Source organism: Camelus dromedarius, chromosome 10, assembly GCF_036321535.1.
Source record: "Camelus dromedarius isolate mCamDro1 chromosome 10, mCamDro1.pat, whole genome shotgun sequence".
NCBI classification, from domain to species: Eukaryota; Metazoa; Chordata; class Mammalia; order Artiodactyla; family Camelidae; genus Camelus; species Camelus dromedarius.
The window spans coordinates 39,955,936-39,981,742 of NC_087445.1; the positions used below are offsets into that span (position 1 = coordinate 39,955,936).

Here is a 25,807-nt window from a genome sequence, read left to right on the forward strand (position 1 = left end):
CATCATTAAACAAAAACCTATTCAAGTGGAATACAAAACACACTGAAGAGTCATCATTAATTTCTTAAAGTTTTTCTTTGGTTGTTTTTTTTTTGTTTGTTTTCGCTTTTTAAACAACTCCACCCAAAACTCAAAGCACAGACACTCAAGTACTCAAGATGAAAACAATCAAGCTTTCCCCAACATGAGCTACAAAAGCAGATGCCTTGGGCATCAGCGTGCTGGGTTTACATGGATCATGTACTTGCTGGTTTAAAAGCTGAATCATCTAGCCTGTTTTAACTTTGTTTACAATTGCTTCCTAAAATACTGTGTTTGAGGGTTAGAAGTACAATTCAACCTTGTGAACAGCACAGATCTGAAAGGATGGAAGGACTTATATGTAGTTTGAAAAGTGCATATATATATGAGCCTAATTGGCCTTTCAGTCTCCACTCCCTGCCACCCAGACAATGTACATCATCTCTCCAAAGACTAGAAATACTAAACAATTAAATAAAAAACACAACTGAACTGAAAACTATTAGGACGTATACATATACATATATGTATATGTATATATATACATATACATATGTGTGTGTGTGTGTGTGGGTGTGTGTGTATCCTTGGGCGTGTGGCACAAATTTCAATCAACATGGCTTTGCAGTCTTAGTGGACATTGCTCACGATGCCCCAGGATTGCCTGCTTATTTCGACTGTCTCCAGCCTCAAAGTCTGGCTTTCAGCACAGAATCTAGGTCTGGAGAGATGGGAAAGTCAGAGAGGACAATGAAATGCCCGATCTGTTTAAATGAACCAGAACATGGTAATGTCCTATGGGTATGAAACTTGTAAAGAAATAAAAGGCAGTACAGTGAAAAGGAAAGAACACGGATGGTCAAACCAGCTTAAGTCTGCATCCTGGCTCCCCCTTAAGTAGCTGTGCAACCTTGGGCAAGTTATTTAAACTTTCTGGGCCTAAATTCCCCATAATATCTACCTCGAGGTGCTGCTTCTGGGATTAAATGAGATAACTTCTATGAAAGGTCCTGGGCTAAATCCCTTATTTAAAACCAAAGTCCCAGTCGGTGAGCCCAGGGACTAAACTTTGACCTTAATACATATTTTGTTCTGTCCCTGCAAGGAAAGCCTGCTAGAGATACTCTGTTTCGTGCTGCAGGATTATAAGTCACATGTGAGGTGTTGATAGTGGAAAGATGCACTGATCAAAGGCTTCCACTAAATAAGAGTGCACTGCGTTGTCTCGCTCAGACCGAGTTCGTACTTTTGTGAACTATTATATCAAGGTACACAGTGAAGAGAGCAAGCTAAATGATAAACTGCTAAAGTATTGGACTCGAAGTCATGAAAAATGACCAGAATTTAAACTTTCCTATGTGTATAAATGCATGCCTATGTCTTATTTTGAACATAAATCCAAAGAAAAGCCATAAAACTGGACAATTTGGTACAAAAATCATTTCCCATTTAGATTAAAATTCTAGATGCCATTAAATTTTAGACAACTAATCATCTGCCTATAGTTTTCTCTTGATCTAAATGAGAAACAGCACAGCAGGTGCTCACCGTCATCCCTGTACAATGTCTCTGAAATAAACCTCCCTTCAAAGCTAGACAGCCACTCCACACATTATCCATCCTGGTTCTTACATGATCTCTCAGGACATGTGTCTGGTTCCTCCCTCTTAAGACAGTTTCACAAATAATAAATAAATTCAGGAAACAGATACCATCTTCCATTTTCAAATTAAAAAAACAAAAACAAAAACACTACACACTGTCAAGAAAGGTCTCCACTGAAAGACCTTAACTCTGGCTTTGAGTAAAGAAAGAGCCAGGGTCGAATGTAGGTGACAATGACACAGAGAAAGCAATCCCTGGTCAGTGTTTCCTGAACTTTGCCTCATGCCTGTTGTATCAAATCCTCAGCTATCAATCACCTTGCAAATCTAGGACCAGCAGCTCTCCCCGAGTATACTCATAGGTCCAGTGAGAGAAAGCCAGCATCAGCTCCTCCAGGGTGTTCCTGGGGGCAATCTCATCCCCGTTGTTGTTGTTGTACTTCCGGAACTCTCCAGTCACATACTTCTCAATGGTCAACCACTGGTCGGCTGAATGGCAGTAGATTAAGAAAACTTCCAGGAACCTATGGGGTGGGGGGAGGAAGAGACCATTGATTCCCCACAGGGCAGCAAAGACGGACCTCACATTACTGAACAGTCAGCAGCAGGGGAAATTACCCAGCTCTCGTCTGATGCAGCCTCAAGGCACATGCCCTTGCCTTTCTACTAAAGGAATGGAATGCAAAGATTGGGAGTTTCCCCCATGCTTCCCCACCTCCCTTCTCTTTGAGGAACCCTTGTATGAGTTCCAAACTCAACTTTGCTGGCCGTGCTCTATGAAGTTCCTTGTAAATGAAACAATAAAACTTTACTGTTAAGTCCTCAGCACCAAATTATGATCTGTCTTGCTAAATGAATGCAAGTGTACGGAGACACTCAAGTGAAAGCAACGGGAGATCCTTCTTCTAAAGTTCCTAATTTCTGTAAGATATTAGGGCAAGAAACTATACTTAAAACAGGAGTGCTTTTCTGCCACAACGTTTCTGGACATTGGTAGCTACACCCAAGATCTGCCTGTCTTCGTAACTGAGAGGTTAGCCATGGCCTCTGCTTGATCGTCTCTCTTCCACTCACACAAGTTCAGCGATTTAAGCCAAAGTATCCCTGGGATGTCCAATTCTTTTTCTACTGTCTCCAAGAACTATGGAAGGAAGAAACTGAAGTTAAGGTCATGGGGAACTTCCCCACCGGTCTGGTACTTCTCATGACTGACAGGGCTGCAAAGAAATTGACAGAAATTCCCACTTAAAGTGAAGGGCCAGGATGCCCATACTTTCTCACCTCGGCGTGTAGGGAATGGTCTGTGGTTTCACTTGGTTGAAGGTATAGATTAGTTTTTGAGCAGCTCTTTGTTGTTGAATTTCCTGCAAAACAGAGAGCATTGATAAAAATACTAGTTTGCTATCACACACCTACTAATTAATGAAAATAGCGTTACTAGGGGCCTCCCAGGGGTGATTATTCAGCCTTATTCAGCTCCCATCCCTACCCACTCCATGAGCAAAAGCCAAAAATAACACAATACCACCACCTCCAAAAAAGAGTAGGCTATCCTTCCGATTGAAGATCATGGCCTTCGACCAGGCAGAGCCAGATCCCCTTTCTGTGATCTTCCCACCTGGGCTGTGGGTCTCTGACTTACCCTGAGGCAAAGATGAAGCACAGTGCTCTCCTGGAAGATTTTGTACCATGTCTGCACGACCTCAGGGAGGAAGGACTTCATAATGAAAACTTGCCCTGGCTTGAGGACCTCATCTTCAGACCAGGTGCTGATGACTCTCAGGGCTTTGCGGAGGCCACCATCCATCTCCTCTTGGGACAACACCTGGATCATTGCAGACCTCCCTCGCTGGGACCACGAAGACATGCTTTTATCCAGATTCAAAGGGGAACTCTCCTCCAGCCTGTAGACAGTTACTTCTTCTCCTGCCGCAAAGAGAAGTCCAGGGGAGGGGTCAACAAGATCCATGTCTGTGACGTGAACGGCATCCTAAATTTCAACTCAGAACCAGTTCAGTTTCCTAAAGAACCAGAGAGGGATGGGAATTTCATCTGTACAGGGTCAAGTATAGACATCTGACCATGTGATAGTCCAGTAAAGAGGGAGAGGGCGAGAACAAAGTGCCAGCTGTCACACAAGAATTAAGCTGTCCTTACTGTAGACTACAACTGGACAAAAAGAAAAACAGAGTAGCAAGGCTAGGCTTCTTTTGTTACAAATACTTTCAAAGAGATAGTTTATTGTTTATTGTGTTTATTATGATCACCCTTAGGAGCTGTTTCAGGCTTTTTTTTTTTTTCCTAATTGCCCCTTCCCTGACATTCTAATACCAAAGATATACTGTATATCTGATTGTGTACTCTGTGTGTGTGTGTATGCTTTAATATAAAAAGATAAAGATGTTTTTGCTCCCTTGGGGGTGACAGTACTCCACTGATAATTCATGGTTTAACCCAGTTGGAGTTAGAACCAAAGTCATACCCCAGGGCCCCTCCCTCCTTCCCTTGTGCCTTTGGGTAAGTTACTTAAAGCCTCACTTTCCTCATCAGTAAAATGGAAGTGAAAATAACGCTCACTCCACTGGGTTGTTGTAAAGGTTAAGTATGTTGTTAAGTATGTTAACCTGGCTAATGTGAAATAGAACCTCGGATACAAACCCAACCCCACTCAAAGCTTTTATACATAAATGTTTTTAACTGCTTTGCACCTTCCACATTTAAGCTGTTGATCAGGAAGCAATTCTTATTCAGCCTAGACTCCACCTAATAAAGTATTTAATGCTTCCTAACAGAAGTAGCATATTCTATACAACTTCTGTCCAGCCTGTGTTTAATCTTCTCCTTATATCTCTGTTTCAAATGGCTTTTTAAAAAAATAAACACTGTACTGGTTTACCAAGAAATTCGCTCATTCTTGTATTCAATTGCTTAACAAAGAACTTTTCTAGGCAATGCTTAGTAACATGTTTTCAAAAATTTATACTTGGTGCCCAGATAAATACCACCAAAGATCTCTTTAGAGTTCTAAATTCCTAGACGTTTGAGAACAGAGCTACTGAGTTGGAAAACCAGCCAAGGAGCCAAGTGGAGGAAAAGGTATTTGCATCAATGATCGTCCCCACGTGAAGAGTGTAGGGAGAATCAAGACCTAGGACAGTGTGGGGCCCCTTGTGATTTTGCCGATTGGCAGGACAGAGAAACTCTGGTAGATCCGGCTGATGCCAGCTTGTTTTTCTTTACTACTCCAGCCTTTAAAAATGACATTTGTGCTCTGAGCTGAGAGCAATTAGTTTACAGGGAACAAAACAAACAAATAAAAAACAATATACAAAGCATTTCTCTTCAGATGTGTTCGCTTTTACCGTATTGACATCTAACATTTTCTTCTGTGTTTATTACTCATGGTTGGTTGGTTCTTTTCTTTTCTACTTACTTCCAGCCTTAAATCAGTGGATGCCAGGTGCAACATTATTGCTTTTTCCCAACTGCTGCTCATTATAGGTCCCATCCCCATAGTATATTAGATTTTGACCCCAGATACCAGCCAGGCAGTTAATAAGAGTTTCCATTTTAGGAAATTAATCTCACTAAACTGCAACCATGAGCAAAAGGAAATTTTCCACTAAAATGATGCAAAATGATTTCTCTTATGATTTACTCAGATGTTATGCCTTTATCCTGGCACAACCCCAAGAGGGTAGAAATGGCACTCACCAAACAGTTGGATTGGTGTAAATGGTATGCTCTGAGAAAGCCTCATTAAATTGTTCCTTTCGATGGCTGCAAACAAAAGCAGATTTATTATTTTAAGTATGCGTCAGTGGGCTGAATTTACAGAAAGCCTCCCCCACATCAATATACTCTTATAATAGTAAAATATTTTATTTCAAAGACCCTTTATCTTCCCCTTTACCAAAAATATTATCTACAACACAGTATTTAAAATATACTATGCCCTAAGCAGGAAGGATATCCCAGTCTTAGGAATAGATTATATAAGATTATGTAATACGTTCTGAGGTAGGGCTATCACCTCCGCTCTCCTGAATACCAAACACCATATTAACGCTTACATATGAGGAACTTTCTTTTAAAGAGTATTTTATTTATTTATTTATTTATTTTTTAACATTTTGTATTGATTTATAATCATTTTACAATGTTGTGTCAAATTCCTAAAGAGTATTTTAATCTGTGGTTTTCATTCTCTGTGGTCTTTCCTTTCCAGGTCGAATCTAATGCACAGTGGACTGTGGGGACATCTACTGTTAACTTTGCAGAGTTCATCTTCTTTTACCCAGAGAGAGCTGAAGACCACTTTTAATTAGAAGCAAGTGATCTGCGTTTTCCTGCTAAGAGCTGTAGCCTAACAGATCAGAGTCAATGTGAGTTACAGTGTTCCTCACCAGAGACTTTCTTAAGTTGACAGCTGGAGTCAAAATAACGGATTACTGCTGAGCTGAAAAGAGCTGGTTATAAGAGCCTGGAATGTGGGGTCTGGAATCCACTGAAATACACTATTCACTACAGAGGAGAATTCAGGATAAGGTAGTCTATTACTGGACCCCGAGCACATGACCTTGATATAATTAATAATAATGGTAATTATCATACCAATACACTTACTCATATACCGAGCTTTAGATTGCATAAAAAGCTTGCCTGTGTATTATCTAATCCAATGCTGAGAGCAGTGATGCCCAAAAGACCACCCAATGGCACGAGTCCAGTTGGCTGTTATATCACTTTGCATTTCAAAGCATCTCCGTCTGTATTCTCAGCTAGCCCTTTGGCAGACCGTTCCTCAGGAAGGGCAAGTACAATTATTCCCACTTTGAAAGAAAGACGACTGAAGCCCTGTGAAGTGATGCTGCTTAAGAGAGTCAAGACCATTGACATCTTGTTTAATAACATCCTTTAAGGTGTCTTTGTTGAACCTACCCTGTGGGGCTGGCAACCATTCAGTGGTTACAGTCACTGAGGGCCCACTGAGGGTACAAAACCCTGCCTCAGAGAATGAGTCTCAGGCCTGTCTCTTCCCCAGTCCAAAACACAAAGACCTTTGGCTCTGGGATGGCTTTGAGCTTGTAAAGAATTTTCAGATCTCAAGGTCATCTTTCCCCTTGACAATTTGGAACTTTCCAATACAAATAAACTTTTTTTTTTTTTTTAAATCCAAACTCTCTTAAACCCTACCAACTTGTTTTCCCGAGTCAATGGCAAGATAAGAAATCTGAATGGTCTCTCATCAGAGTAAACAACTTTTCAACCTGGGAGCCATACCAACACCACTAATTCATCAGTGTTTCTGCTTCCAAGTGCAGAATCACAGACGCTTAGCCCAGTTGACATGTCTATGTGCGCATGCCTCCTACCTGAATAATGATGGTGAGGCTCCTGAGGGCTTTTTAAGGAGGCTGAGATTTCTGAAATTATAGAGAAGATTGGCATTTTAATTACTCGGCTGGAGATAAATAAATGCTTATGAATATATTGCCTTCAAAGTTACTATTGAACAGGTTAATCAGAATGGCTTCTCAGTTTTTGAAAAAGATTGCCTGATACCCTTTAACCACATTATTGTGCATGGTATCCTGACAGCTTCCAATCACCAATGCAATATCTCCAAACATATTTATACAGGGAATTGAAGAAAGACAGGTAATATTAGCCTCAAAGATGTATTTCCTCTGAACCAATTACACCTCTGGGCTGCAGAAGGCACTTGGCTGCCCATCACACTTCATGACATCCCAGAAGCACAATTCTCTGAGCTCCCTACCAGGATGCAGTACCCGTATAGACATGATTAATACCAAGTTATTAGCAGACTACTTCACTGACTTAAAATGACAACAAAATGATGAGAACACATTAAGAGGTATATACCAGAAACAAAAGAGGAGGTGGAAAAAGTGACAGCAAGGGAGGTGTTTGGTTTCACAAGGACCATGTGCTGGGAACACCTCTTGAAAGTTTAACTGGTTCTCTTCTATCTGCTCAAGTCCTGAATTACAAGGCTCCAGAGACATCCTCTGCAACAGTTTTGACATTTCATGAAATCGAAATTAGAGTGGAGAACTTTAGTCTCATGGTGGTAACTGCTTTATACCTCATAGAGGAAGCAATGTAATGAGCCCAGTTTCACGGCTCTCTCTGGCTTCTTGTTGCTGGATAAGGAAAAGAACAAAAATCCCTTTGGGGGTGCTTGGTAAAAAGTAAGATCATCAGAAAAGACTGTTCTTTCCTAAGTTCAATTCAATAATTAAAAAAAAAGTATTTAGCTCCCACTAAGGGTCATGCTAGGCATGACAGATGTGAATAAGAAGTGGCTCTCACCTTAGAGAAAAGCTAATATGAAACACATGTAAACTATAGTCACAATACAGTTTGCTAAGTAATATAATAGAGCTGTAGACAGAGGCTTAGGGAAACTTCATAGACAAACAATGAAATACTTAAAGACTATGGGCATCTGAGTCTGACAAAACTGAGTTTTAAACCTGGCTTCACCACTTAAGGAGCTGTGAGATCTTGCTCACATTTCATTTGATGCATACTTATTGAACATCTACTATGTGCCAGGTACCAGTCTATCCTTAAGAGAAAGAGCAGTAATGAAAACAGATAAGGTCTCTGGCTACATTCTAGGAAAGGGAAACAGAAAATAAACAAACAAGTAAATATATAATATCATAGTACATTACATGTATACCAAGAGCATGAGGAAGTGTGGGGGACAGGGAGGTTACAACTTTACAGGGTAGTTAGGCAAGACCTCTCTGATAAGGTGAAACGTGAGCGAAGACCTGAAGGGAAAGCAAGGGTGAGTTACATGGATAAAGGAAGAGCATTCCAGGCAGAAGTAACGCAAGTGCAAAGGTCCTGAGGCAGCAGAACACTTGCTATGTTAAGGTAGATAGAGTGGCCAGGGTGCATTGTGCTGAGAGGAAAGAAGGTGGGAAAGTTAGAGGAGGGAGAGCAGATCAACAGGGCCTTGTGGACTGTGTTTGGACTTTGCTTTTACAGAGTGAGACAAAACATCATTTGAACGGAAGAGTGACCCAATCTGACTTGCAGTTTAAAAGTGTTATTCTGCCTGTTTTCTGGAAATAGCCTATTTGGAGACCATCTGTAATCCAGGGAAGAGATGAAAAGTGGTACGTGGGGGTAGAAAAGTGATCAGATACTTGATATCTTTTAAAAGACTTACAGATGGGGTGGGTGTAGGGATGTGAGAAAATGGGAGTCAAGTATGACTACAAGACTTTGGCCTCAGCACCTGGAAGGGTAAAGCTGCCATTTCCTGAGGTGGGAGAGAAGGGAGGTGGAACATTCTGAATTGCCTTCTAGACACCACGTGGAGATGCCAACAGGTGGGTGGTCATATTGTGTGTGGAAGAAATAGTGAATGAAAGGGCTCATAAAATGAGCCTGGAAATTTTGACGGGGGCCAGGCTCTCAAGGGCACTGAGAAAGACGAAGGGATTAGCTGCCCATCCTGCTGGTAGTAGGAAACCATTGAAGGTTCCACATAAGTGATGATCTATTGTTCAGAAAGGTAATTCCAGTAGGAACGGGAACATTTAAAGGGAGGAAAACCAAACACATGATGCCAACACAAAATCAACGGCAAGAGAGAGTGCATACTTTTTCTTTAGGACAATAAACATTGGAGGCTTTAAGGCAGGAGCAATAGAGGGGAGCAAATCAGACAGCTGTTAAAGGTGGGGGTGAGGGGTAATATAGAGTTAGAAGGCAAAGTTGATAGCTAAGAGCGGTGTTGGGGGGAAGAGGAATGGGAATGACTAAGGTCCTCATCTTGGAGAAGGGAGAGTAGGCTCTCAAAGAGACCAACAGCTGGTCAACAAAGAAACAGAGGAGCAGCCACAGAACAGCAGCCTCATGGAAACTTCGAAAACACAGAGTATCAAGAAGGACAAAAATGGTCAGCATCAAATACCCCGAGCTTGATGAGGACTAAAAAGAAGTGATGTCACGGGGCAGGAAGAGGAGAGTTTCAGGAGAGTGGTGGGGACAGACACCATGGGCTGATGACCAAATGTTAGTACTTACTCAGTTAATTTGGAGGTGAGGGACAGGAAAGGCAGTTTGAAAGCTGGGTAAAATCAAGGAAAAGACCGTTTTCTTTTTTTGTGTAGAAAATGACTTAAATTTGTTTGTAGGTGGAGAAGAAGGAATCAACTGCAAAAGAAGTACTGAAAACCCAAGAAAGTGGGATGGAAGAAGACCATAGAAGAGGAAGGTGGCCAGTCTGTACCCAGGGGTCAAGAAGATGTAATGGAGCTCACAGATTGCAGTGAATTTGAGGGTAGCTACTGAGAATGGCTTCACCAGGGAGGTATCTCACAGGGCTTGGTCCTACTGAGCCACTGGGGGCATGGAGTCCCACTGAAACCATACAGGAGAGGAGGTCCACACATAATCTTATGAATGGTTCTTAATGAGCAATGTGTTAAAATCTGACAGAGTTTTTGAATAGTCTAGATGAGCTCAGTGGTTATAACCTCACTCACAGAGAAGACTGGAAAATCATAGTAAAAAACAGGTAACTCAAAAGTTTTAAATCAGACATCTGTCCTGATTTATCTGGAGAAAGACATTCAACTTTCTGCTTCTCTACTGAAACTGCTTCTTTGTATAGCAGACAAAAATCATCAATAGGATTTCAAGAACTCCAAAAACCTCAGCAGAAGAGTGAACCTCACCATTAATAAGATGAAAAAGTAAATACAAAAACTTACTGTCAGCTCCATTTGAAATTCTCAACCTGTTTGAAAAATTAAAGTTGTTTAGATAAAGCTTTAAATTTTTCAGTGATCAAAGAAAGGAAAAGTGTGTGAAACAGTAATAATACAGAGTCTATATGTATAAATGCATATATATTTGTATATAATTCTTTGAAAGAAGAGTATCAGTTACATCTGACCCCTATCTTTAGCAATAGAGAAACATTTTACAGCCCTACAATTATTTTCATAAAAAAATAAGCACCAGATAAATCATGTAATTCATTTACTGTGTATGCCCTAAGCTAACTGAAAAGCAGTTGTTGGTTTTTGCTTTTAATTAGCTATGTGATCACACAACATATATAAGATTTAACTGTGTTTGTGTTGTTCTGGATCAATTAAACTAAAGAATTCCTGAACTATGCAAAGCAGATGCCTACAAATGAGTCTGTGAATGTCTCTGGACAAGCCTACAAATCAGTTTCATTAGCCCACGTGGCCCCTAAATGTTCACAGGCTGAAATTATCTCTCTTTAAATTGTTACGTGCCCTGCTCAAGTGCACAAGTGGCCACAGGCAAGTCTGAATAAATGCATCCAAAGAATATCTCCAGTATTTAAGGTCCTTAGGGAGGAAAGTACAATTACAGTTATTGTTTAATTTCATGCTGCAATAACCCACTACTCTGCATGAGCACAAACTACTGAAACTTTGGGAGAGGAAAGTCATGTGCACATTGAGTCTAGAGGCAGGCTTGCACAGAGAGACCTTGTTGGGAGCTCCAGAGAAAAGGCCACATCAGACAGTGCTGACTGCAAGCTGAAAGTCACATTCCACCTGCTTGGCATCAACTGGCCCTTTGCAGAATTCAGATGGTTTTGAATGCTGCTCCCATAGCTGTATGGGTGGTTAATTTGATGATGCAGCTGGAAAAGTCCATCAAACACTACAAGCAAAATAGAATCATCTTTGCTTGGTTGGTTTTCACACCTTCTCCGAATAAACAAAATTTCAGGAGGACACTCAAGTCCACAGCAATGTGAGTTCTCTATCTCTTCTCTAGCCCTGTCTTCCTTTCTCTCTGTCTCAGTCCTTCTCAAAGTTACTGCTTTGACAAACACTTAGGATGTTAATAAGAAACCAGAAAAATCAACCTCATAAACTAAAAGAAAAAAATTTGGAAAAAAAAATTGAAGAAAAAACTATCTGGTCTTTATTTCTTTTTTTTTTTTTAAGTCAAGACAGATTTAGTCCTATTTTTTAATGCAAATGTCACTATCTTACCTATCAAAAAAGATATGATACTTGTTATAGGTGAGATCTTGTTACCAGAAACAGGAAAACTAGGAGAATAATAAATGATTTTTATTCTTGCTAACAAAAGAAAAATATTGTCATTGGACACATGCTTTTTTTTTTTTCCCTCCTTTTCTGACCCAATTAAATCTTTGTTCCTAATCAGGTTAAAAAATAGAAGTCAAAGATGCTCAAAGACAGACATTTAGAAATACTCACTGAGAGCTCCTATTGCTTTTGGTACTCCTGGAATTCCACAAAGAGTTTTTGCTTAGATCCTGAGCAGAAGGGAAAGGTCATTACATGTCACACCAGCTTCCAGTAACACATATGCAAAACACACTCCTTGGACGGTATAGTTCTTTCTTTCCTTTCCTCTAGCTCAATATTTCTTTTACTAAACATACTAAACTCATACTAGAAAGACGCATGATGTTAGCACATACATGAGTAACTCAAAGTGGTGACCAAAATTACTTTTATGGGGATATCAAAGAGAAAATGTAATATACAAAGGTTTTTCCAAAAATGAGAGTAAACATAAAATCAGTTAATGACATAAAAGAAGGAATGAAGGTCAAAGCTGACAGGAAACGCTGATCACTACATTATTATGTCCTCTCATCAGTAGATTGTTGTTTCAGTTGATTACTGAGAATGTGACCTTGAATTTCTCTCATACTATTTCCTACTTAGGTTCAACTATTATTTCTTGAAGCCCAGTATACTCCAAGCATTACTCTAGGCATTTTCATTAGTGTTATTTTCGTTATCCACAATCAATTCCGTAAGGCTGGCATCAACCCCCTTTTAGAGATACAGCTAATGAAGTCCACTGGTTAATTGATGTGGATAGCTTTGAAGCCTAGGAAGTGGCAGAGCCAAGATTTGACAGGGCAGACGCCCCTGCCTCCAATTTCCTTTCACTTACACTTTCACAGATTACATTCCTACAAGAACATCTGAGGTTGTTAGGACACAGTCACACAGGTAATGGGTATACAGTTCCCAAGGTCATAGGGATAATGTTCAAACCAAGACCAAAATAGATTTCTTGGGCTAGTTTGAATAGATCACACTTCCCACATGCTGAACGGCAATAGAACAGGCACTTACAGTAAGAACAGCAAGAAAAACAGACTGCAAAATCAAAGAACCTCAGTGCTGGAGAAACACGGAGGGTCCTTTACCCTGCAATGTCCAGCTCCCCCCCAACACTTCTGCAGAGAGGTCTGCTTATCCTGTTTAACTAACCACACTATGCGGAATTTACTACTTCTGTAAATAAACCGTTCCTTCCTTGGAAAGCTCCAATTGCTAAAAATTCCTTCTCAGAGTGGGCTGAAGTCTGTCTCCCAGCAGCTTCTACATGTCGATTCTAGCGCTACCTATTAAAAGCATATTGAAAATATTTTATTTTTCTCCACATGGCAACTTTTATGTATTTGAAAACAGTTTCCAAAACTCCTAAATTCTTTCTTTCATAATACCCAGGATAAATTATTGGGTGGGTAAACTGCAAAAAGAAAAACAAGGAAAGAATAAAGTGGGAGGGGGGCAGTGAAAAAACTGAGCTTTTAAAGTATCAGATAAAATGTTTTTACGTCTTGAGACCGCCTTACGTAATCACTGACTTGTGCAGAACGCCGTGGAGCTTTGATTCGCATCTTCTGATATATGTACGGTTCTAGACCTTGTTAAAAGGAAGAAAAAAATTGGAGAATACATGAAAATGTGTTACATTCGAATCACAGTTCCCAAATAAAAGATCTAAACAAGTGCATTCAGTGTGAATCTGAATATAGTTTTTTTTTCTTTTTAGCAAGTTTTACCAAGATTCTTTTGTCCTTTTTACTCAGGTGGTTGAAATTCTATATCTATTCTTCAACAGTTATTTTTAAATTTATAACAATTTATACCTCTATCAAAGTCAAGAATTTTAAGTTATCCATAACCTGTCCTCCAATAAAACACCTTTAGTAAGTTTTCCACTCTCACCTTCCCCTGCACCCTACCATCCATGCTCTATTTAAAATATGTGAGGTGGGGAGGGTATAGCTCAAGTGGTAGAGCGCATGCCTAGCATGCCTGAGGTCCTGGGTTCAATTCCCCAGTGCCTCCACTGAAAAATCAAAAAAATAAATAAACTTAATTACCTCCCCCCTTCAAAAAATAAAAAATAAAATAAAAACAAAATACATGAAATTTGAGGTCTGGATTTTTAGAAATTCTTCCTTAACAACTGCATCAAGCATTGTAGTAGGCTACTTAAAAAAAAACAAAAGAAAAACAAAAGAAAGATAGAAAGAATGCCAGGAAATAGTTTTAATATTAAGCCTTTTCTTTAAAAGGTTGACAAGGATCATTACTGTTATGATTTTTGTATACCTGGTACTTACAGAGCCCCTGGCATATAGTAGGTGCCCCAAAATGATTTAATAAATACTTGGTTGGGTTAATTCTGAGACCAGTATTTATTAAGAGTCCCTGGCTAAATATAGGAGATAACAGTTATAATTTTTTTCCTAATATTTTGTGCTGGAAAAAAAAAAGTATACAGGAAATGCAAAAAAAGCTACTGGGAAAAAACTCACAACATTTCATATATGATTTTTTATAATATTATAAAATTATGATAAATATGGTTCCAGTGATAGCACAATATTATAATTAAAATAAAATACCTATAAGAAAAGCTAAAACTATACTTTTAGGTTCCTTAAAAACCTAAAAACAGGAGTTACCATATGATCCATCAATTCCACTCCTGGGCATATATCTGGAGAAAACTCTTACCTGAAAAGATACACGCATCCCAATATTCATAGCAGCACTATTCACAATAGCCAAGATAAGGAAGCAACCTAAATGTCCATCAACAGATGAATGGACAAAAAAGATGTGGTGTATATACACAATAGAATACTATTCAGCTATAAAAAATAATGAAATAATGTCATTTGCAGCAATGTGGATAGACATAGAGATTATCATACTAAATAAAGTAAATTAGACAGAGAAGGACAAATACCATATGATATCACTTATATGTGGAATCTAAAATATGATACAAATGAACTTATTTATGAAACAGAAACAAATTCACAGACATAGAAAACAAAGTTATGGTTGCCAAAGGGGAAAGGGAGGGAGAAGTACAAATTAGGAGTTTGGGATTAGGAGATACAAACTACTATATATAAAACAGACAACAAGGTCCTACTGTACGGCACAGAGAACTATATTCAATACCCTGTGATAAACCATAATGGAAAAGAAGATGAAAAAGAATGTGTGTGTGTGTGTGTGTGTGTGTGTGTGTGTGTGTAGCTGAATCACTTTGCTGTACATCAGAAACTAACACAATATTGTAAACCAACTATACTTCAATTAAAAAAAAAAAAAGCTGAAAGCAGGAAAGAGCTATTTTCTTAAGAGAGTGTGGCTATCTTCTCATACTCTCAGCCCCACTTGAAAGAACAGCAGGGACCCGCAGTGGTCTAACGCTCATACCCTGAGGACACTCTACCAGGGTTTCCGGGACCCAAGAGTGTAGACTAACACATACTTATCTGACTAAATGTGGACATGGGAATCCAGTTCTTGCTGCACTCCTGTTCTTCTGAGATCTGGTTTTCTTCTGGCTCTGAGTTCAGTTGGTCACTTTGAGAGCAGGTGTTGACTGTTATGACCTGGGGAGAAGGACACTCGTTGGAACGGTGATATTACTCTGAAAATATTTTGTGTTGTATTAATAGAGGTACCACGCTGAAGAGTAAAGGTTGTTAACACTGGTTGTACATTAAAATCACCTGTACGTTAAACTCAGCTTTGAACTCCCACTCATGCTGACAGGACACAAGCATCCATGTGACTTTTCTATTTGCAGTCATGATTGAGAAGCAGGGTGGGGAACAGGGCTTCTCAAACTTGAGTGTGCAACACAATCACCCAGGACTGTGTTAAACCATAGAATCCTGCGTCCCACCCTCAGGATCTGTGATTCAGTAGGTCTTGGGGGGAGAACTGGAATATCTAGCAAGTTTCCAGGTGCTGCTGCTGCTGCTGATGGGAGACCGCAGTCTGAGAACCTCTGGTACAGAGCAAAACAACAATAACAACAACAGGGTGGGAAGGGAGCAACTGGGAGTTTGGGATTTGCAGATACTAACAAATATATATAAAACAGATAAACAACAAGTGCATACTGTGGAGCCCAGAGAACTGTATTCAATACCTTATCTTATTCAATTCTTTTTTCTTATGGTGAAAAAGAATATGAAAATGAATACATGTATGTTCACGTACGACTGAAGCATTGTGCTGTACACCAGAAATTGACACAACATTGTGAACTGACTATACTTCAATAAATATATACATATATACAAAAACAACAATAATAACAAAAACATAAGGCTTGGATTTGAAAGAAGTTGTTAGAATTCTAGCTCTGTCATTTAAAAGCTATATGAACTGGGCAAACACTGAACTTCATCAAAATAAAAATGCTGTGTTTCAAAGGGCTTTTATGAAAAGTAAAAGGCAAGTCACTAACTGAAAGGAAATATTTGCAAAATACATATCCAACAATGGGTTTAAATCTACAATAAAAAATTAAAATAAAATTTTAAAAACTCTGACAACCTAGTAAGGCAGATACCTCAATTTTAAAAATGAACAAAAGATTTGGACAGACATGTCATCAAAAAAGATAAATAGATGGAAAATAAGCACATGAAAAGACAACTCGCAGCACTGTTGCAAATGAAACCACTGTGAGACACCACTACACACCTACTCATATGCTCAAATTAAAAAGACTGAACATACTAAGGCCTGGTGAGTATGTGGACCTCTGGAACACTCACAGACTACTGCTCATAAACTGGTAGGAATGTAAGCATTTTCTAAAATTAAGCAAATACTTACCATATGACTCTAACATTCCACTCCTAAATGTTTACCAAAGAGAAACTAAAACATACATCCACACAAAGACTTGTACACAAATCTTCATAATGGCTTTGTCTGGAAGAGCCAAAAGCTGAAAATGAAGCAGATGCACTGCAACATGTGAGTTGACGAATGAACTGTGGCTTGTCCACTCTGATGACTCTTAAATTTATATCTTTGTTCCTTCTAGTACTATGTTGTGTACATGACACTTCAGAATAAAGAGAAACCAAGCTGAGAGAGGATACTACCTCAATTGCCAAAAACGTAAAAGACACTTACCGGCACCTGGAGCCCGTGTGTTTTCTTCTTTTTCTTTGACGATTTCCTATCCTTGGTTAGCATTTTCACTTTGATCCATTTTGACTGTCCAGTCTCTGAGGATTTTGAAAGATCTGTAGAGGAAATGATTCACATGAGAAAGTTTAAGATGGTATGAGGAACCATACTTTTTCCCAGAAAAGACTGAGAGAATGGGGAGAATGAGAATGGGAGTCATGCAAGAATTTAACACTAGTTTCTAAAAAAATTCTGCTTCTTACTTTTAATCTTACGGTTCTTCAATTTCTCCTCCTTGTGCAGTCTCAGACTCTGACTCCTAATGAAGGGCCTGTCTCTACGAAGAAGATTAATCCGAAAGGAGGTGTTTGGCTGGAGCCATGGTCCCACCTCTGTGCAATCCCTCTGGGCCAGTCTTACTGAGTTATCAGTCAGGGAACTGCCCCGGATCTGCCTCTGGCATTGTTCACTCTGATTGGAGTCACTGCTGCAAGTGGAGGACAAGCGGGTTTGCCATTGTCTCTTGAGGCTGAACACACCAGGTTCATCACCTTCTGAAAACGCCCAGTTTATATATCCACCTCCAGTATGCATGTTCCTGACTTGGGAAGGAAGGGAGGTCACTTTCACGGGTGCAGGCGTGAAAACCAAAGTGGATAGAAGTTGCTCCCCTTCGTCTCGTCTGGCTGGCGTCTGAGCAGGTGACTCACTCTGCTCCTTGGTTTCCACCACGGAGCCCTGAGCTGAGTCAGCCGGGGTCTGCCACGTCAGATGAACAGGCACCTCACTCTGGGTGACATGCTCAGTTGCCGGCACATCTGTACCTGCTTCTACGGATGGTCTGGGCAGAGGCCAGGCTGTTTCTGCAGAATAAGGAACTTGCTCCAGATAAGAAGGGACCAGGAGAAACTGACCATACTTTCGGCGTGCTTGCCTGTTCAGGGCCACCCCAGAAGCAACTATACTGTTTTCTGTTTCTTGCTCTTCCTGGTCATCTCTTACGTTTGAAGTCTCTCTGTCTGTACCCTCAAGAAAGGGTCCTTTCTGCACTCGTGAGGGATGCCAGCCTCTGGCCAGGCTCCGCAGCAAAGAAGGGGGCATGCTGTAACACTGGTGTTTCTTCTCCCTGCAGATCTCCATGCTGCCTAGAACCTCTGCACAGGTGACATTGCTCCAGCTGTGGGGACGTTTTCTCCAAGCAGAGTGCTTTCTGTTGGCCAGGAGAGCCTCATCCTCTTGTAAGGTGTCAACAGCAGAAAGGACTTTTAACGTATCCACCGTCAGGGCAGAGAGGTCCTGTAGGTGTCCCACCTGGCTGTCCAAAGACACTAAGGAGTCCTTTATAAAAGACACTTTTTCATTCATTTCTTTCAGTTGGAAGTACATGTCTGTAACCCTAATGGTAAAGGGAGGGAGAAAAACCAACGAACACAGTAAGCCAATGGGAACTCACCTTACTCTCTTCCTGTCCTGTTTCTGTCTTTAGGTGGTTCCTTAGCCTCAGCTGCTTCCCAAATTTAAGTCTGTCTTCTTCCCTCTCTAACATACACGCCCATCCCAGTCGACCTCACACACTCCTATTATTCCCACTATCACCTGAATAAGGAACATTAAAAATTACTTTTCCAGCCCTCACTGCTCTTCAGTATTTCAGAATCACATTTCCAGCTCCTGCTAGTTCTCCCTTCAATCATCCCGTCAAACAGCCCATTTGTATTCATTAATAAATTCATTAATTTACATACTTTTAATACCTCCTATTGTAAACGCTGTGCTATTTTTGTAGAGAAAGGAAATCCTGAGGAAGAAACCAGAATGATAGGAACAGAATCGATCATCAAATATATAATTAGAAAAAAAAATTATAGATCTTCTAAAATAAAATTCCAAGTCTGCAGTACAAACAGGCTTCCCAAGCTTCAGAAAGAACCCATTTTAAGAGACCTACATTCAGAGAAAGCCTGAGGCAAAATTTTAAAGTTTAAATTTTAACCCCAAATTATGATGTCCAGCCATTGATCCATGTAAGAGCAACAAAAGACACCTTCAGCTATGCAAGTGCAAAAGCACATTGCCAGCAGAGGCCAATTAAACGTAACAGGTGATTTCATTTAGAGAATTGGAAAGAATAAAGTGTTAGTTAATACTTACCTGTATATACTTCTGTAAATATGTCTGTATGGGGATAGGTTTTGTTTTATGCCCTCCCCTCAAAGTCCTTTGTGGAAGTCCTAACCTCCAAAACTCCCAGAGTTTGACTTAACTTGAAAGCAGTGTCCCTACAGTGTAATCAAGTTAAAATAAGGTCATTACGGTGCACCCTAAGCCTATATAACCAGTATCTCTGTGAAAAGGGGAAATTTGGACACAGAGGGAAGATGACGTGAAGACACACAGGGAGAAACCACTCTATAGCTGGTGTGATGCTTCAAGTCAAGGAACGCCAAGAACAGCCAGCAAACAGCAGAAGCTAGGAGAGGCAAGGGAAGGCTCTCCCCTGCAGCCGTCAGAGAGAGCATGGACCTGTCAACGCCTTAACTTCAGACTTCAAGCCTCCAGAGCTCTGAGACAACAGATTCCTCTTGGTAAAAGACACCCAGTTTTTGGTACTTTGTTAGGGCAGCCCTAGGAAACTAACATAGTATCTAAGCTTAACAATCAATAAGTTACAAAATACATCATGAATTTGGTTATATAAAACTAAAACGCAAAATTTTAAAGCAAAAAATAAATAGGAAATTATTCTAACAAATATGAGATGTTTGTATTCCTTAACAAATCAAAAGTTTTTACAAATTGACGAGGGAAAAAAAATACAAAGGCCCCAAAGGACATGAATGGATACTTTGCAAAAGATAAAATACGAAAGATTATGAAACATGTTAAAAATATTCGATTTCATTAGGTAAGCAGACAAACGAAAATTAAGCCCACAATGAGCTCATCTGCATTGTAACAACTTTTTTAACCTAGCAAATTTTTAAAAAAATTAAAGGAACTCAGTGTTGGCGGGGATGCAACATTGGAACATTCAAGCAGGCAACATATACAAAGAGGCAGTAATTTTACTAAGCTAAGGGAGACAAATACCATTACATCAGAAGACAGAATATTACACAGCCATTATAAATCATATTTATATTGTTGATAGTAATTTTTGTCTGATTCTGGTAGCAGAGGTTGGGATATGGATGTCTGCTACGTTCTGCCTTATATGCTTCTAAATTTGGTATAAAAACTTTGCAAGTCAAGAAACAATAAAAATTAAAATATATTTACAAAGAATGCTTAAGTATGTGAAGAAACATTTTTGATGTGTAAGGAGGGTAGGGGGACAAAACACAAACTTGTATAATTTTAACTAAAAATATATAGAAGACGACCAGATAGACTAAATAGAAAAAGACCAAAATTTTCACAGTGGGCTCTGGCTCATGACATTTACTTTTCCCTTTCTTTCCTTCCCCTGTTTCACTGTTTTATTTGGAGGAGGGAGTAGAGATTCCAATTTCTCAAAATGAAAATCTTTGGTAAACATGAAAAAGTGAAAAATAGCAAGGAAGGGAATCTAACCACAGTTTCATGGCTCGTATGACCACATGCAGAAATAAAAAAATTATTCCCAGTCTTATTTGGGGGCTGGGAAAAGCAGTGATTATACCATGAAGAGTTTAGCATTTTACTGTAGCAAGCACTTCCCAAAATAGTGTTAGACACCCCCTCTCTAAAACATATCTCAAGTCCCGTGGATTGAGAAATCTTCTACTTCCTTCTGGAAGCTCTGCAGATAGGAATTAAAGAATAAAGAGGGTGGTGTTTGCCATTTTTATTATTGCCTATGTGGGTGGAACCCTCTCTTTCTTGCTTCTGCTATACTACTCAACTTCTGTAACTCAACAGAGGCTTAATAAAGGCTTCCTGACCTTCTGGAATCTGCAAAACTAGTCTTGGCAAGGATGATGAGGAAAAGAGCACAAAGTATGTATAATCCCTTCAAAATGTGCTTAATTAGAGCCTCTGCATCTAGTGCACTGTTTCATCTAATTCAACAACAGTGCAGTCCGAACAGCAGTAATGGAGACTCATTAAGTTCCATTAGCAGCAGTCACATCGAATGGATACAATAGACACCAGTAACTATTCACAGTGACAGGTAACATGCTACAATAGAGACTGTTAGACAAATAACCTGGTCACCCTCGAATCAGGTCCTCTTGCTTTTATAGACACTTATTTTCTAAAGCTCAATGTCCTATGAAACAACTTTTAATTATATTCCTCAACCACCAACTACATTAATTTAATCTAACCTTTCAGTCATTCTGACACGTAAAATAAATTCTTATCATTTTACGATTCTCTGTGCTAGGCTTGAGGGTTGGGAGTGGGGGGACCAGTATGGTTATTATTCCATTGTGGGCCTCTGGACCAGATTTTTTAAGTGCAATTATAGCAGGTATAATTATAATCATCATAATAATCATAATATTCACTGGGTGCTCATTATGTGCCAGGCAGTTTACAAAGGCTCTACATTATTTTATTTAATCCACGTGACTCCCCTATAAGGTGGGCATTACTGCCCCCTGCATTAAAAGAGGTCACATGGCCAATCACATGGTCAGTGACAGAGTGAGGTTTCAAATGCAGAGTGTGACTCCATGGTCAACGGCATTAAGCACAGCACTCCAGCATCTCTCAGCAACTCATCAGGGATCCAGGCAGGTCCTACCAGGGTCCTAGGGTCCCGTGAAGCACTAAATGAATTACATCAGCATCTTTCATGCTGGGAGTTGCTCACAAATGTTTCCCCATAAGGTTTCGAGGCAAAATGATAGGACCTGTGCAAGCTATAACTCCCCTGAGTCACAATGCCCATTGTGATAAAGTCTTTAAACCTTTTTTTCAGATGTAGCATTTCCCAAATTTCATGCACCAAACACGTTTACTATGAAAAAGTACCCAGTTAACGTCTTACTCCACAGAACAGAGAGAGGGAAACACTGGCTTACAGTACTAGGGACAAAAAGAAGCCAGTGTTCCAAACAGAGAAAATAAGATATAAAACAGCCTTCATGTGTTCTCTTTTTCTACTATTGCAATTCACTTAACTCTAGAAGGATACAGGTGATCTCTTCTTCAGAAGCAAGCAAACGTGCAAACATCCTCCTAATCTCCTTTCCCTCTGTCTTCAAACTACTGCTCAGTTACCTCAGGAGAATCTTCTTCCTTCCCTCCCTCCCACAGCCACTTACGAGCTCCCCAGGATGACCTCAACAAGGACAACCACGTACAAAGAGGGACAGGGAGGTGGCTCTATCCAGAAGGAAAATCGACTGCTTGTGTTTTGAAGTTTACTTGGAGCTTCATGATCAAATTCTAGAGCCCGTGAAAGCATCTAGAATATTTTTCAGAAGTTACATATTCATCTAACGTCTAATGCTTCTCTACTCAAATGCCAAGAAAAAAATTCAAGATAAATGTAACAGCATAGGACGACTACTGGTGTTAATGTTCACTACTACTACTATTATTATTGAATTACTTGTTTGTAAATATCTGGTTCTCAAGTTTTACTCTGTATTCACTTGACTCATGATACTGTCTTCTGTTCTCGCTTCGGCAGCATAGATACTAACATTAGAACAATACGCTCTTCTCTTCGTTTTTCTTATGCTCTTCTGATCAATACTTTTTAGTCTTTTTAGTCCATCATACAGGTGTTGGCACCACTCAGGGTGAGCCCCTGCACTTGACCTCCTCTGGACCTACCTACTGCCCCTGGACACACCTATATCCGTGTTTGTTGCTCCTTTGGCCAGGTGTGCCACCCCACCTCCCTCAGATCTCTCCTCCTCAAATGTTTCAGAGCATCCTTCCTGGGCCAGGCTCCAAAAACAGTCCAACACAACCCCCAACTCCAGCAGACCCTTCGCCATCATTGTTCTCTATTTCCTTATACTACTTCTTCCTCTCATTGATCTTTTACTGTCTGACATTCAATTACATACTTTTTTTTTGTCTTCCACCCACCTCGCCCCTCTACATGCATATACCAGAATGTAAATTCTATGCAGGAAGGGCCCCTGGTCTCTTATTTACCATTTATCTCCAGTAACTTAGAAGACTGCCTGGAACATAATAGATGCTGAAGAAATGTGCACTGGTTACATGAATATTACACGCTACTAGAGAAAATTTCAGAGAATCAAAACCTCTGGGTTTTGAAAGTAGTTTTACTTCTTTTCACACATTCTAGTAAAATTGGGTTTAGGTAGCAGTTTAGGGGGTGAAAACACATGTATAACTTTTACCTTTCTGTTGTCATTCGGATTTGTTCCTCATAACTACAGTTCAGACCTTCCATCTTCTCGTGGAAGTAATTTTCCACACACTGTTCTTCAAAATCATGAAGTTTTTTCAGATCCTCTGTACTCAGGTAGAGTTCTGTGGAAATAAGTATAGTACATAAAAAGAATCATTATTCACCCTCCACAGGAAGCTGATACAGTGTATGAATGACTTTTCTTCCACTTTGTGTCAAAAACTATGAAATAAAATAACAGTAAGTAACCTACAAGTTACAATCAAGGTTAGAAGAAGCCAGTCTGTTGAAATGAGTCCAGTAAGTAAAAGAAAGTTTCATCTTGTTGCACTGAGTTTATATATACACTGAGTTTGTATATCCAAAGTTTTTCTGTTGAAAAAAAGATATTACCAGTCAATAGCCAATCAAGGCTCTACATCTTTTTTGACAGTTATAATTCATTAAAGGACGTATTATTTCATGATGTTATGACGCTAATGCAATTCCATGTTAAACTTTAGCAATCACATTTGGTCTACCACCTTGGCTCTAACTCTGATCTAACAGAAAAAGACATTATTTTTTGAGCAAGTTTCTAATACTTATTAAATATAAAAATGTAGTTGCAAAAAGGGTAGAACTGGAATGTTCTCTTCCTTTGATCATTTCACCTAAATTGGGGGAAAAAAAGAACCATTAGAGTTCCACAGAATTTATTAGAAATGCAAGTGTTCTTTGGTTTTTCAATAAAATGAGAGATAAAAATACTAATTTAAAATTGAAAAAGATGGCTTAAAAAAATTCAGCCATAAAATGTGTTCACAAATCAAGAGTACAATGTTTTATGGTTTTTATGGTGTGGAAGAATCCTTCATATACAAAAAAAAAATCCAGTAACCCCTCACCCCAACTCAACCCTATATGTCTGCATTAAGGGTCTTCTATGAGCAAGGAACTTCCGAATTGTCATGATTTAAGCCTTCTCTGGATTCCTGAGAGCAAACAACCCACAGAGCAATTCCAGACACAGGTGCAGCTTGCAGAACGTGGTGCGTTCTTGTGACTGCCCACCAGGTGGCACTGCTGCCCCATGTGCACCCATCCTGATCCTCAATACTGGGGATCAGAAGCAATCTCACAAAAATTCAAGAGTTTTCCAGAGCTTCAGGTGAATGCACCTCTATCTATCAGAACATGTCTTTGATTTTTATACCAGAATCATCTCATAAGCCCAGATCAAAGTAAGGCCAGGAAAGTTTCTTTGCTATGATGCTAGAAAAGCTGGCCAAATCCTAGTTAATTCCAGGATCTCTCAAGTGGTTCCAAACTCTCCTGATAGATTACAATCGTTCTGGGATGGCAAGCTATCAGAAACCTAAAAATTAAAATATAATTACAAGGCTTTAAATTAACATCAATTGTGCTCTGACTTCCTCATAAAAGCTAAATCTCTTGGGGGAAAGAAATGGAAAAGAAAAATAAGTCATCAAAGTGATCAAGAGGAGAAAAATACTTCTCAGAGCCAACTCTCAGCAGGAGCAGAAGCGTGTCACCCATCAACCTCGTGACAGCACCTGTCCTCCTAAGGGCCCATTGAAATGTGTAAATAGTCCACAATCCCTTATCTGAAACTCCTGGAACCAGTTCCGTTTTAGAATTCAGAAGTTTTCCTTTCTAGTTCTGGAAAATTAATACAGTGCATATGCCATAAATGAAGAAAAACCCCTGGTTAGAGCTAGGGCAGTACCCTGAAATCAGACACATTATTTCTACAGCAAAATCAGTGAATATTCTTACCACAAGGGATAAAGAGGATAAATGGCTTCACATTAGTCCCATTAGCCTCTTCTGTCCAAATGAGTCTTCCTACAACTTCTGAAGAAAAGGACTTTACATTTTCAGAGGTATTTTAGATTTAGGGATCGAGATAAAGGAGTGTGGATTTATGACGCCCATTTCCTTTCTATCTAGGAATCATCTAGGAATGGGCCTAGAACCAACTGTAGAATTGCTTGAGATGAACCACAAGAGATTTGTAAAGCACAGAAGGAATGTTCTCTTATGACGTTTAGTATGACAGTCATATCATGCAATCAGGATATGGATGAGCAAAATGAACTAGGAAAATCTCAAAATACATAGAGTTAAGCTTTGCCAAAAAAAAAAAAAAGAGAGAAAGAGAGAGAGAGAGACTCCACATTTTTTCATCCTGAGTTGTAGCTCTTGAAAATATGAAACATCCATAAAGAATCACCTCCTCACTCAGTAGATTAGAGAACCAGAGAGCTGTGACTGCAGTGAGTAAACCAAGCGAAGTCTGGTTTATCTGTTTCCCTTGGTCCACAAGACCGTCCGTACCCTTTCTATTTGGAGTCCATCTTCAACGAGGAAGTAGGTATAGGTTGCTGTGACTACTCTCTAGGGGTCATTCTGACCACTTCCCAGGTAAGTAAAGAAAACATGGATTTTTCAAGGTGACATAAAGCCTTTACACATTCAAGCAGAGATTCTGTTCCTACCTATTTCTTTCTAAGTATCAGTTCCTCTTAGCAAAAGGTACTACAATCACATACTGAGATCAATGTATTTAC

At 39.6% G+C, this 25,807-nt stretch overlaps 1 protein-coding gene across 7 annotated transcripts in view; it reads right to left on the minus strand.

Annotated features, from left to right (window-relative positions):
• The window catches only part of TRPM6 (transient receptor potential cation channel subfamily M member 6), a 142,861-nt gene that overhangs the window by 34,556 nt on the left and 82,498 nt on the right, over nucleotides 1-25,807 (minus strand). For all 7 annotated transcript variants that reach the window (XM_064490283.1, XM_064490280.1, XM_064490282.1 and 4 more), the window contains 12 exons: nucleotides 23,224-23,356; nucleotides 17,173-18,305; nucleotides 16,913-17,025; nucleotides 15,243-15,366; nucleotides 13,279-13,367; nucleotides 11,894-11,952; nucleotides 10,391-10,416; nucleotides 7,001-7,051; nucleotides 5,340-5,405; nucleotides 3,268-3,551; nucleotides 2,907-2,989; nucleotides 1,944-2,149 (listed from right to left, as the gene is read on the minus strand). In XM_064490283.1, coding sequence (XP_064346353.1) covers nucleotides 1,944-2,149; nucleotides 2,907-2,989; nucleotides 3,268-3,551; nucleotides 5,340-5,405; nucleotides 7,001-7,051; nucleotides 10,391-10,416; nucleotides 11,894-11,952; nucleotides 13,279-13,367; nucleotides 15,243-15,366; nucleotides 16,913-17,025; nucleotides 17,173-18,305; nucleotides 23,224-23,356 — 2,367 coding nt within the window. The remainder of the gene's footprint in view (nucleotides 1-1,943; nucleotides 2,150-2,906; nucleotides 2,990-3,267; nucleotides 3,552-5,339; nucleotides 5,406-7,000; nucleotides 7,052-10,390; nucleotides 10,417-11,893; nucleotides 11,953-13,278; nucleotides 13,368-15,242; nucleotides 15,367-16,912; nucleotides 17,026-17,172; nucleotides 18,306-23,223; nucleotides 23,357-25,807) is intronic.